At 39.9% G+C, this 14,090-nt stretch overlaps 1 protein-coding gene across 2 annotated transcripts in view; it reads left to right on the top strand.

Annotated features, from left to right (window-relative positions):
• The window catches only part of Nyap2 (neuronal tyrosine-phosphorylated phosphoinositide-3-kinase adaptor 2), a 237,756-nt gene that overhangs the window by 83,698 nt on the left and 139,968 nt on the right, over nt 1-14,090 (top strand). For both annotated transcript variants that reach the window (XM_055616833.1, XM_055616834.1), the window contains exon 3: nt 2,658-2,959. In XM_055616833.1, coding sequence (XP_055472808.1) covers nt 2,658-2,959 — 302 coding nt within the window. The remainder of the gene's footprint in view (nt 1-2,657; nt 2,960-14,090) is intronic.

The raw sequence follows: 14,090 nt of genomic DNA, 5'->3' as shown, positions 1-14,090 counted from the left end.
ACATCTCTTGCATTTAGCTGTGTCATTATCCTTACTGCTCGTCCTTAACCTTGACCTAAACAAAGGCCCCATGTGTATGTAGCTCATTCTTAGTCACATTTTTCTTCACTGTGTGTTCTCCTCCATGTCAAACTAAACTTGCATCTTTACCTGCTGTTGTTTGAAGCACATGTTGGACTTCACTTGGAAGGAGTGTTACTGTGCGTGAAAGGAAATTTATAAGCAAAAGCAGCATTATACAAAATTGTTTTGTGCTGATACATAGCTAATCGTGTCATGAGGCAGCAGAGCTAATTATCTGTCTGGGAAAAGAGGCAGGCTCTATTTAGGTCAAAGGTAACAGATAAATTGCTGATACAATTATTTCTAGTAACTTTCTCATAAATGGCTGTGTGCATTAACACATGCATTGATCTCCCCAGGTGAGTGTGTTCCTGGCAAAGAGGCAGCTGTCTGAATAAATCTTTATAGCAGCTTTTGTTCAGAGATACAATGGAAATGAGGAAGAGACATGTAGATGAAAAATAATTTAAGGCAAAAGTTAGATGAAATAAAATACATCATCTTCTGTGGGGAACATCAAAGTCATGTCATCACAGATTGGAATCTTCCCGTACTGTCAAGACTCCTCCCAAACACTAAGCTCATTTTCCCAGAAATCCTTAATGACTTTTTCCTCAAAACACTCTGTGTAAACCTTTCATCTGTGTCTTGACTGATGTTCCTGAAACAAACACAGAAATTAAAATGCACAGAAACAGTAAACAGGATGCTTATTGTTTCTATGTAAAAATTCACTTCACTGACATGCTAAGGCTATCTGAGCTCTTGAATGTCCATGGCCCCTCTTTATCACTGGCATCCATGTTACTATGCTGTATGTATTGTCTAAACACTACCTCAAAATATTAAGCAAGAAATGATATAAAATTATGCTGGTGTAGTGAATTAGTTTCTGAGTAAATGCTAGAATAAAACTATTGAAATCTTGTTGCTTCTTGTAGCTTTTCCCACAATATACATATACTTCTCATTTGAAGAAGAAAAACAGTTCAATTCCCATTATTATTCTTATCAGAGTTTGGATTTCAAAATGTGTGGACTTATTTACTCATTGGTTTATTCATTTGTTTGCTTATTTATTGGTGTTTGAAATTGAACCTAGAGTCTCATCTATGCAAAAGAAGTGCTCTACTACTAAAATATATTCACAGCCCTGAAATTTTAGAGTTGCAATGAATGTCATAATGGTGTGAAAGACATAATAAATGAAATATATAACTTTGAATTGGATTAATTATGGAAATTAAGATAAAATAAAAATGTGATAAATCTATATACTAAGAAAGGCGGACTCAACAAGCTTACAAAATTCATGTACTTCAAGTTTCTTTTCATGATTGACACATTTCAGTGAAATGCAAATATTTTGTACATGATTTTTCTATTAGGTTTTCCTTTAAGTAAATGAACTTAATATATAGAGAGAAAGCTCTAAAATAATTCCTCTTCTGAAAGTTTACATATATATTCATGTTGTTTTCTTCATAGACTTGCCATTGCATACAGTATAGAGAGACCCCCAAAAGTCTTTCCTTTGTAGTTAACTAAACTTCAAACTGAGAGGGTTACTTCTCTCTAAATCTTACCGTGTCAAACATGAATATTTTCCCATGTAGAATCTGAAAAATAGTAAATTTGGAAAGGTTTTACAACTCAGTACTTAGGAAGTTAGTCACATGAGGGATAGGTCAATTGTTCACTGTTAAATGGTTCTACTCTATGAGGTGGGGCTTGCTGCTTAATGGAACCATCTTTTAAACATCATGGGGTGGGAATGTTTCTAGAAAACAAAGCGATAGACAATTCAGTCACCAGTTTGAAATGTGTTTCCTCTCCCTTTCTTCCAGAACTCTGTCCTCTTCCTTCTTCCTCCATTCAATTGCCTTCCTGCCTCCCTTCTTAGCTTTTCCTTTCTTTCTTCTTTTCTTCCCTCCCACACTCCCTTTCTCCTATCTTCTTGCTCTCTCCAGGTTCAATCCCAGTCTCTTTCCTTCTCCTGCCCTGTCTTCCTTGTCCCTCCCTCTCTCTGTTCTCTTCCTTCCTGCTGTCTTTTGCTCCTCCCCAGCCTCCACATTTGGCTTTTTCATTCTCTTGCTAGTGCTCATTAACAGAACCTTTCCTGCCCTTCCTTATGTCCCTTTTCTCAACACATTAAGCAGGCAAATTAGAGACGGTTATTGATGAGAAAAATGGGGACCCAGTCAATCACCAGGAGCTGGTCTGGAGTATGTTGTCACCAAATTCTCGTATACTTCTCAAATCATGAGACAAGATTTGCTTCGACATCCTTTAAAAAAAAAATGAGTGGCTGCAGACAGTTTACAGTATTTTCCTCCATAAGATATTAGGTTCATCTGGAGATAAAGATGCCTGCAGAAACATGTTACACTGAGCTGAATCAAATTGTTTTGTTTTTACTGTTAGGAATTGATTCAAAAGTATAGTCTGTTTTCATGCCATTTAAGACTGGCCTATGTAACATGATGTACCAGTGAGAATTTTCACCTTTCAAGAACAGGCTGGCGGTATGTATACTTTCACCTATATCCTGGCCCACTTTTGGCCTCACAAGTGGTCTCTGCTCTCTGTTACAGCATAGGGGGAGAAGTAGGCCGAAGCCAGGACGCCAGCTACGCGGGCAAGCATTTCCGCATGGGGTTCATGACAATGCCTGCACCTCAGGACCGACTCCCACATCCCTGCTCCAGTGGATTCACTGTGAGATCTCAGTCCCTGCACTCCGTCGGAGGCACTGAGGACGAGAGCAGCTGTGGATCCCGGAGACAGCCACCTCCGAAGCCCAAGCGAGACCCCAGCACCAAGCTTAGCACCTCCTCAGAGACAGTCAACAGCACTGCAGCGAGTAAGAGCGGGAGACCTCTGGAGAGGGCAGAAGGTAAACTCTCCATGCCCACTTCCCACTCATCTCCAAGGGCTTCAGCTTCTGGGTACCTGTTTCCTTCCCCTGAGTCCCAGGAAAAGAACATCAAGGGTAGGACGCATTATGGTGTATTGTCAAACAGTCTTACTTAATATGTGAAATCAGAAAAGCCAGACAGGGCGGGCGGTGCAGTTCGGTAGCCGAGCGCTTGCAATAGTGCGTGAGGGTTCCCAGTTCAGTCCACAGTGCAAAACCAAAACAAAATGGGCAAAGCAATCTGTAAGCTTTACAGCCCCTTTAAGGCTTTGAGTCATTCAAAAATTACTTTTGCCTAGAAGTATATCTGCTATTTATATCTTCTTACTTGCGTTTATTTCCTATTTACATAGTTGAAAGATGTCTTGGATGATCATTAGAAAATCTTATGGGGGAGACTTTAATGTAGAAAATATAAGAAGAAAAATTTATCATCATATTTGTTAGAAATGACCATTTTTTTTGACATTTTTCCCCTTCTTGTGTATATGTACCAGCTAAGGAGTTCAGTCTCTGCTTCATAAGTCTGATTTCTTTACTTGTAGTTTTTTTTTTTTTCCTCTCAGCGACAAGATACACAAATCAACCATAGCTCCTTCAGGGTTATGAATATAAATTTGGTCACATTAGCCTTACATCTCACAAACCCTTCAGCCCTTCTGGAATAAAGAAGCCTGTAGCTTACCTGAGCTTTTTCAAAAAGCTCTTCGGTTGGAGTGGCGTCCTAAGTGTGCTTTGACACAGCTGTCCCCCAGTTCAGGCCCTTATAATAAATTGTCATTGGCTGGCTTGTTTATGAAGAGTGGTAATTCATTTCTGTAGCTCTGCTGAAAAGCCCAGGAGCCAGCGTGATTTCCAAATAAAGCCCTCCTCAAGGTTTTGGATTCGTGTCTTCTGATATTACATGCTTTATATGTGGTAGGAGCGAGTATAAGAATTCTAAGCAATCTTGTCTAGGGAGGCTCTCCCCTTGGCTCCCTCTTGCCTCCCAAAGACACCTCTTCTCAAACAGTGAGCTTAAGCTTTCAGCACTTTAATGTTGTGGTACATAGCTTTCTATCCCTCATTCCAAGCCATTCAGACACCTGTGTCAGCTGTGAGGCATAGCTCAAGGTCCCCAGGGCTGCCAGTGGCGAGTCTACAGCAGAATTCTGCTGAGCCCTGTGGCCTTTTTTCTGACCCAACTTTCCCTGAGTTTCAATCTTCCCTGAACCTCACAGTACCACATTTCAGGTTTGTTCGCAGGGAGAAGTCATGCCATCGCTTCCTCAAGTACTAGTTCTTTGCCAGCTGAGATTCCTGGCCTGACTCTCAGGAGATACAATGCCTGTGGGTGACATGCTATCTTGCCCTTCATTCTTCTCACATCTTCCTCCTATTGCTGCTCAGATATAGTCTCAGCGATTTGTTAAATAGTGCGGATGAATCCCTGGAGAAAGAATGAATCCTTCCATTTTAAAAGAACAGTTTTCATCTTTAATATTGTTTGTCCACATCCAGATGTCTATGTGAATGTGCATATAACAAACATATATAAGCAAAAACACACCATGTGTGCACATAAGTGGAGAGCTTCAGATCACAGCTCAGTATGCTCTCTGCATTTCCAGGCTTACCTTTTTTTTTTTTTTTTTTTTTTTTTTTACAGAGAAATGTTTATAGCAAGGATGCACAAATTATCTATGCTCTTGGTAATCCTCAATGCAGCTTCCAATTTGATTAGATACAAGGAAGAATATCATAGTGGACATTTGGTGTGTGTGTGTGTGTGTGTGTGTGTGTGTGTGTGTGTATGTGTGTGTGTGTTTACATTCATTTCTCAGCATCCATTAGATTTAGAGTGTGATGGTGCCAGTCTGTGATCTCAGTACTCAGGGAATCAGAGGCAGGTGGATTTCTGTGAGTTTGCAACCAGCCTGGTTGCACATTAAAAGTGAGTCTAGGGCAGAGAAGGCTACAAACAGAAACCCTGTCTTGAAAAAAAAAAAAATCAGAACTGCTCTCATTGTTCAGAGTTAGAGGTGAAACTTTCACTTTGAAGCACTACATTTTTATGCTTCTGAAAACAGCAGACCTTTAGTTTCCCTGTTAAGAAGGGCTGGGTGACAGGACCTTTGAACATTTTAAACATTGTTCTTAAATTTTCTCAAATATTTAAACATGACAGCTTTAATTTCTCTTTATTCTGTGTGATCCCCATGTCCAAAAGTCAGCCATCTTCTGTTTATGCTGCCAGAACCACATCATCAATTACACCAGGTTGCTTGCCAAGGAAAATTATAGATTCAAAGACAGGAATCTTTGAGGGATGAGGCCTTTATGCAACCCAAAGTGGAAATAGTGGGGCATTCTGGGCTTAAAGAATTTTGCAGATTAGAACAGGAAGATCCGGAGTTTGAGGCAAGCCTGAGCTACATAGAAAGTTCTGAGATAACTCAAGCTAAAGAAATAGTAAGGGCCGTGCCCAAAGGCCATGCCATGCAATGAACTCCTCGAAGGAATGTAGGATACAAATCTCCAGAGCGGTCTTGTTAAGAGGAGTGGAAAGTGAAGTACAAAGAGTGAAACTAGGGTCAGCACAGTCATGATCAGCTGCTCTCAGAAGCAACATTGGATAGCTGTCAGTTACCTTAAAAAATGGAGACAGGGTTTCTCTGTGTAGCCCTGACTGTCCTGGACTCACTTTGTACAGAGATCTGCCTGTCATTTTTTTTTTTAAGGCAGACATGAGAAAGTGGCTCAGATTGTGTAGCAAAGATTTAAATTAGATGGAGAAATTACTTGAAGGGCTCTGATGCTTATGGACCACCAGGCCCAAATTCAGCATTTCTGTTTAGAAAAGAACTCTCAAGATAGACTGGGATGCCCTTAGCTGTGTGGGTGTATAAGGGTCTTATACAGACCGCATGATGGTTAGGATCCAGCAAAAGGAAGAACAGCATTCGTTATGCAAATTTACTTTCCTCTTTGGACTTCATAAGAAAGTGATAATCGCAGAGCTATACACAGCCAACTGTTTTCTAATAGGTTATTAGAATAATAATGACAGGGTTGAATCAGGGTCCAGTTCATAGATGGGAAAAAAAAAAACAAACTCTAGAGTCTAAATGCATGGCACATACATCCATACTCAAATCCAGTATTATTTAAATATGTAGATTGATCTTTTATGAATCCCCAGTTCTTTATGATTAGGAGCTAACTGGAACTTATTATAGAGCTCATGTTTTCTTTACCAACTCTTAGCTGTCAACATCATAACAGAAAAAAAATGTGACTTCTATACATCTTAGCCTGTCTTTTCTTTTTCTTTTTCTTTTTCTTTTTCTTTTTCTTTTTTTTACCTGAAATGTCAGCAAAATCAAAATATTGACTCAGGGGCATTAGAATGATTTCCATGGTAACTGGCTGCTATTTAAAGAGAGGATTGTGACTTCCCTGTGGATAAAAGTAAAAGGAAAATAGCTTTTCAGAACTACAAAAAAACAGATGAAATTTGCACACATACACACAGAGATTACACAAGGAAAAGTGAGATTTGCTGTTTCTTATTGTTCTATCCCATTCAAATACACATTGGCCACTTCAGACTATAAAAGTCACATCTCTAAAACTTTATTAGTAGGTATCATAAACTGGAAATCATCAAGCCATAAATAGCTTGTTGGGCTCTCCTTTTTCTAAATTTATTTATTCACTTTATATCTCAATCATAGCCCCTTCTGTTTTCTCCTGATACCCCCTCTCTCTCCCGTATACCCTGCTCTTCTTCTCTACTCTTCAGAAAACGGGAGCTCCACCACCACCCCACCCCAACACACCAAGTGTATCAGAACTGAGTGCATCCTCATCTCCTGAGGCCTAGCCAGGCACCCCCACCAGGAGAAAGTGATTGAAAAGCAGGCAACAGAGTCCATGTCAGAGACAGCCCCTACTTCCGTTACTCCCCCACATGAAGACCAAACTTCCATCAGCTACATCTGTGTAGGGGGCCTAGGTACAGTCCTTACATGGTCCTTGGTTGATGCCTCAGTCTCTCCAATCCTTCCTGGGCCCTGAGTAGTTGACTCTAAAAATTTACCTTGTCTACAAGATATGCAGCGACAAAAATAGAGTGAATTGAGTGAATATCCAACCAATGCCTGACCCAACCTGAGACCCACCCCATGGGATATAGCCAACCCCTGACACTATTAATGATACTCTGCTGAGCTTTCTTTTTTCTCTTTGGTAGTTTTTTATTGTCAAGAAATAACAGGGAAATAATTCTTAAAAACAAATCAAACAAACAAAAAACAGGTCATGTGAGTTGTTTCTTGTATGTCGATCAACCAAAGAAGCAGCTATTAAGCCTCTCCCTCTTTTCTAGTCACCTTCTTTTCTCTGGTGAACCTATTCCTTCTTAAAGACAATGAGAGAAATGTTGCCTCAGCATGGTCAAGGGATTGTACACAGAGTCAAGAGGCAAACTCTGAATTTGGGCAAGTGACGAAATAGTGACAACTGTTTCTTTATCTTTGAGGTAGCATCTACAGTACCGAAATCAAGGTGGTACTATTCCTCCCCCATACCTCCACAATAGCTTGTTGTGTCAATACTAATGATGTGTATGATAAATTGCTGAAGAAATATAAGTTCAATACAGTACAAAATGCCATTGGTAGTCCTGAATGACATGAGTGTTTGGCTTAACGCAACACAGGTGTTCAAAGAAAACATGGAAGGGAAAGAGAAGATGAATTTACACACTCTCCACCATGGAACATAAACAGACATTACAAAAACATGGAAAATGAAAGTTGCTGAATGTGGGAAGAATGTGGAGAAAGAGGACTTCTTGTACACTGTTAGTTTTGTTGTTAAGTGGTACAGATGTTACGGGAAATAGCATGGAGTTCCTCGCAAAACTGAAGGTAAAACCACAATGGGATCCAGCAATCCCACTACAAGACATACATATAAAAAGCATCTTTGTTGTGTCACTAGTCATAATTGTCAATATATGGAATCATCCTAAGTCTAGAGGCTGATAATGAATAAGGAAAATTGGGTGTATACACACAGCAGACTGTATCTTCCTTCGTCAGTTAACATTTTTCTGCAATGTGGAGGAATCTGGAGGCTAATATGTTAAATGAAATAAAGCAATCACAGAAAGACAAGTGCAGTGCCGACTCCCTTACATGTAGAGAGCATAATATCTGACCTGATAGAAGCAGAATGGAACAGATGTTACCAGGAAATGGATGGAGTTGGGGGAACAGCGACCAAAGGAGACAAGTTTAAGTTATGTAGAGGAATGCTTTAAGAGATTAACTGCAAATTAATTGTAACTAAGTCAGTTATAATATATTCTTGCACATCACTGACAGTAGATATTATTTTCTTTTTTTAAGATTTATATGTTTTTATTTTATGTGTGTTTGTAAGTGCACTATTTGCACGACCGTGCAGTGCCATAGAGGCATAAAAGAAGGCATTGGATTCCCTGGAGCTGGACATAACTGTTGCTAGAAACTGAACCTGGATCGTCTGCAAGAGCAGCATGTACTCTTAACCACTGAGCTATCTGTCCAGCCCAGACATTAATGTTTTTACCAGTAAAACCTTTGTGAGGTCATCCATATTAATAATTTTTTAGCTCTCCAACAGTGCATGCATATTCAACCCTACACGGTAAAACATGACAAGTACATTAACTGAATTTTTGTTTTATGTATAGAAGTGTCTTGCATAAATTTGTGTATGTGTTACCACGTGCATGGTCGGTGCCACAGATGTCGAAGAGATCATTGGATTACCCGGATCTGGAGTTGTAGATAGTTGTGAGTTGACATGTGGGTGCTGGAAAGAAACCTGTGTCCTTTGCAAGAAAAGACAGTACCCTTAACTACTGACTCAGATCTCCAATCTCAGGTCTAAATAAATTTTGAATGTTAAAAATATATATATACACAAAAATTGGTATGACATTCCATTAGTAATTCTCAGGCATTAATACACATTTCCCACATCTAATAAGGGTTTAGTAATAGGGAACTATATATTGTTTAATATGAGGAGTAAAACGCATGTTTTCGGGAATACATCACTAAGGATGAGCTTTTCTAGTTCTCACCATTTGCCTGCAAATCTCATGATTTCCTTGGTTTTCATTGCTGAGTAGTATTCCATTGTGTAAATGTACCACAATTTCCATATCCATTCCTCCATTGAGGGACATCTGGGTTGTTTCCAGGTTCTGGATATTATGAACAAAACTGCTAAGAACATGCCCTTGTTATATATTTGAGCATCTTTTGGGTATATGCCTATGAGAGGTATAACTGGATCTTGAGGAAGCGTTATTCCTAATTGTCTGAGAAAGTGCAAGATTGATTTCCAAAGTGGTTGTACAAGTTTACATTCCCACCAGCAATGGAGGAGGGTTCCCTTTCTCTACATCCTCTCCAGCTCTACTTGAGTTTTTTTATCTTTGCCATTCTGATGAGTGACACACACTGTATATACTCACTTATAATACTAGACATATAATATAGATTAAACCTATCAAAATCTATACACCTATAGAGGGTGAATTAGATGGAGGACCCTGGGTAATATGATCAATGCTCATGCAGAAAGGCAAATGGGACGTACATTGGAAAGAGGAGAAAACAGGAAACAGGACAGGGACTTACCACGAAGGGCCTCTAAAAGACCCTACCTAGCATTGTATCAAAGAAGATACTGAGATTCATAAAAACACTTTGGGCAGAGTGCGGGAAATCTTAGGAAAGAAGAGGGAGATAGTAAGATCTGGAGAGGACAGGAGCTCCACAAGGATAGCAAAAGAACCAAAATATCTGGACCTAGGGGTCTTTTCTGAGACTGATACTCAAACCAAGGACCATTCATGGAGATAACCTAGAACTCCTGCCAGATGTAGCCCATGGCAGCTCAGTATCTAAGTTTCCCTAGTAAGGGGAACAGGGACTGTCTCTAGCATGAACTCAGTGGCTGACTCTTTGACCGCCTTCCCCCAGATGGGGGAGCAGCCTTGCCAGGCCACAGAGGAGGACAATGCATGCCAGTTCTTATGAGACTGGATAAGCTAGGGTCAGATGGAAGGGGAGGAGGACCTTCCCTATCCATGGACTTGGAGAGGGGCATAGGAGAATATGAGGGAGGGAGGGTTGGATGGGAGGAGAGGAGGGAGGAGACTACAGCTGGGATACAAAGTGAATAAACTGTAATTAATATTAACAATAAAAATTTAATTTAAAAAAAGCATGTTTTCAACTTTAAGAACCTTACAGACAGACTCCCTTAAAACAGTGGTTCTCAACCTTCCTAATACTGCAACACTTGTATTCAGTTCCTCATGCTGTACTGACCCCCAGCTATAAAATGACCTTTGTTGCTCTTTCATAGCTGTAATTTTGCTACTGTTATGAACTGTTATGTAAATATTTTTGGAAATAGAGGTTTGCCAAAAGGGTCATGACACAAATGTTGATAGCCACTGCCCAAAATGATTCAATCTCTTCAGTATCTATTTACCCTTTTGCCTCAGGTCCTATTTAATGCTTCACTTACAGTGTCATCTTATGCTTATTTCTTTACAAAACACTGAGAAGACAGTTTTGAATTGGTACAATTGTCCTAGTTTCTGATGCTGTCTTTCAGAAATGATTGGTGGATTCATACTTTTAATTTAACTTTACTTTTGTTAGTATCTAATATAATGTAGGCTGGCTGAGAGCTCTCTGTGTAACTACAGACGGCTTTGAAATTCCAGTATTTCCATACATTTTTCTAAATGCTGCCATGAAAGTCATGGGCTTCCATACCTAATGTGAGATTATTTCTTTTGACTCACACCTGGGAACAAGATATACCTCCTGCAGTGTTTTCAAGTTGTCCCTAGTGATCTGGACTATATCACTGACCCAGAATCTAGTGAATGAGAACTTTTGTCTATGATCAGTATCTTAAAAACCAAACAAAATGCTTCATAAAGGCTGTCAAAGAAGGAAAAGTAGACTTTATCATAATGTTATTTTTTATACCCCCATCTATTCAGCAAATACTTTGAATGTGTCTACCACATTGTATTTGGAATTTGACCAGCAAAAGTAGTCCTATTACTTTTTTCCAATTCTTCACCTTAGTCTTTCTGACTTGATCCATATCACAGAGCAAGCAGCGATTAAAGGAAGGATTATGAAAACCAGAAAACCTGCCATAAGGCCCAGAAGTTGTTTTTTTTTTTTTTTCAAAGCATTAATTGTTTAGCGAGGGAAGGAAGTTTCACACATTTTAATCTATATGTTTGTTTAATCTATGTCTTTCGCTGCTGGCAACATAAAGATTCCTGTTTCTAAACAGACAGCTTAGCCCTTTGGTTTCAGATGTCTCCAGGGTTCTGGTCGATAGCAGTGTGAGATAAGAAATTATATATATATATTAAGCAGGGAATTTTGTGATTTGTTAATTAGCCACAGAAAAGTGAACATCTTATAAACGTGGCAGAAGGAGAGTGCCTAGGTCATTGTGTGGCACTCTTAGGTGCCGCGGAGCCTTGCTTCCTTTCCTTCCACAGGATAGACTAAGTTATTAGCAGAGACTGGTTAACGCCAACTCTTCCTCAGCTTTCCCAGCTTAGCTTTCTCATTTCAAAAAAACGAGATAGGAGAGCCTTGAATAACCTTGATGTTTCAATGCGCAGAGTATCTGCTGAGCCCTGTCTGGATTTACAAGCTCTTTAATATTTTCCACACTCTTCTTTCCTCTTTTGCCAACTGTTTAAAAAATATTTTATTTGTTTTGGGAATTTCATACTTGTACACAGTGCATTTAGATCACACAGGACCTCCATTTTCCTCCTTCAGCTTCTCCCAGAGTACACATGACCAGAGACAGCTGTCTTCACAGTATCTTTCTAGGATGTGCACTGAGCCCGGCATAGCCTATAGTGAGAAAACCAAAAGAAACCGTTAGTGAGATTTCCATCCTGTTAACATCGATAGTTCTTATTCATTTTATGAGTGTAGAAAGTATGAGGTTATCGCGGAAGGCCTCCATTCCTGGATTTCTCTTTCCAGGTTGGCAGAATCACATGCAGCTTGGCTTCCTGGAGTAAAAGCCATCTGTCAACTGGGCTCTGTTCAGATGGAGATGGAGCTGTACAACTACCACGTGTGATTGCTCTCTAAATGAACCCCCAGGCTCATGAATGAAACAGTTTGCAAGTTAAAGCCTTGTGCAATGTGTTTTTCTCTCTGTACTTGCCATGGCTAGGGCTCTAATGCAAAGTACTAACTGCCTTAATGGTATAATCCAATGTCTCCTACTGAATCCAGCACTGACCTACCTTTCACAAGTGCTCAGACTCATAGGACTCAGGATCTGTGTTCTTGACATAAATAGATTATTTTTTTGAGATGTCAACAGGCCCAAAGTTCTTGGAGGTTCTGTCGTGATTAGGAATGGATTTTTGAGGCTTTTCTATTGCTGGAAACAAATCACCACAAAAACTGTGGCTTAAAACAACACATTGTTATTATTTCACAGTATACATTGGGTAGATACGTCTTCTCAGTATGCCTCAAGATTATCATTCAGGATACCAACAAAATTTGGGGTCTCCTCTGAGGCTTAGGAGGGTCTCTACCAAAGCTTATGTCACATTAAAATGTATTTACTTGTAATTTTGGAACACACAGAAGCTTGTCTTTTCAAAAAGAACAGAAAGGAAGTTCGCCAGCAAGCTGATTCTTCCCTTTCAGAGGCATCTGGTGGTCTTTTTTTTTAGGTATATGTATTGTGTTGTGTGCATGTATAATCTAGTATGAGAGTGTGTGAGTGTGCTTGCACGTCTGTCTTTGTGAGTATAGGTGTGCCCATGCCAATGCAAAGATCTGAAAATCAAACGGCAACTTTAGGCATCTGTCTTTGACTTTTCCTCTTGTTTGAGGAAGGATCTCTCCTGTTCACCAGGCTATCTGGCCTGTGTGCTTCAGGATTTCTATGTCGGCCTACCATCTTCTGAAAGGAGTGTGCAGACTGCAAAGAAATATGTGTTAGCGCATAGGGCTTTATGTAGAGGCTGGGGATCTAAACTTAGATCCCCAGCACCTTACCTACTAATCCCCCAGCACCAAGACTGGCTCTTTTAAAGAGCTCACCTGAATAGTACAGGATCATCGTGATTTATGTTTAGTGTTGGTTGAGTTAGTCAACTTGTTAGAAACATTACTACAGCTAGACAATCCTTTGGACATTTTAAATACACTGTAGCTTAATCATAGGCATGAAATGTCATCAAATTCACAGCTCAGCTTCTTCTGGAAGAGGAAATCATAAGAGGCATACACTCCTTAGGGGTGGGAATCTTGAGAGACAGCCCAGAATTCTGAGAGCTCAGTGATACAGGGGAAAGTAGGTGTGTATTGCTTTCCCACATACTATTCAATTATTGGATACTTGAAAAGTCTTATTCAGAAAGTAAATATGAATGCAATAAAGAAACCACAGTTCTACAGAATGCTCAGACAAATTAAAGGTCGGCTGAACAAACCCCATCCCCTTTTATCCATATAATAAAATCATCCATGTGGCAAAATAGCTGGGTTATTTTATTGCATGGAAGTTGGAAACATCACTTTGCTGGTGGCTTCAGCTTTATGTAGGAAACACTTCTGTATTTAGAAGCTACCAGGCTGAGAATTAGAACACAGAGATCTAAGTAGAACATTGGTGGAAATGCACCAGTGATTGCAATGAGAGTTTCCCTGGACAGCTGTGTGGGTCCCCACTGCTGAGTTTCCTACTCGGTCAGATCTCTCAACTAAGTGTGCTAACCTGCCCAGTCCCTTCCCACTAAAAACACCAGATGGCTGTAGACCAGGTAAGGCTGGCCCAGCATCATCTTTGACACAGGGAATGTCCTCCCCATTGTTTTGGTCCATAAGTAAAGCCAGCTCTTGATTTTTTTGGAGTTTGTTCTAGTAAGCAAAGCTCTATAACTTCTGATATGTGTGTGTCTGCCGTAACGTTCTGATGATGAGAGTATACATGAGAGTATGTGATCTTAAGAGACATGGCTTTTCAATTGCAAGGACAGCAC

Source organism: Psammomys obesus, unplaced genomic scaffold (assembly GCF_907164565.1).
Source record: "Psammomys obesus unplaced genomic scaffold, mPsaObe1.curated_primary_1811, whole genome shotgun sequence".
Lineage (NCBI taxonomy): Eukaryota > Metazoa > Chordata > Mammalia > Rodentia > Muridae > Psammomys > Psammomys obesus.
This window is presented reverse-complemented; position numbering and strand designations above follow the sequence as displayed.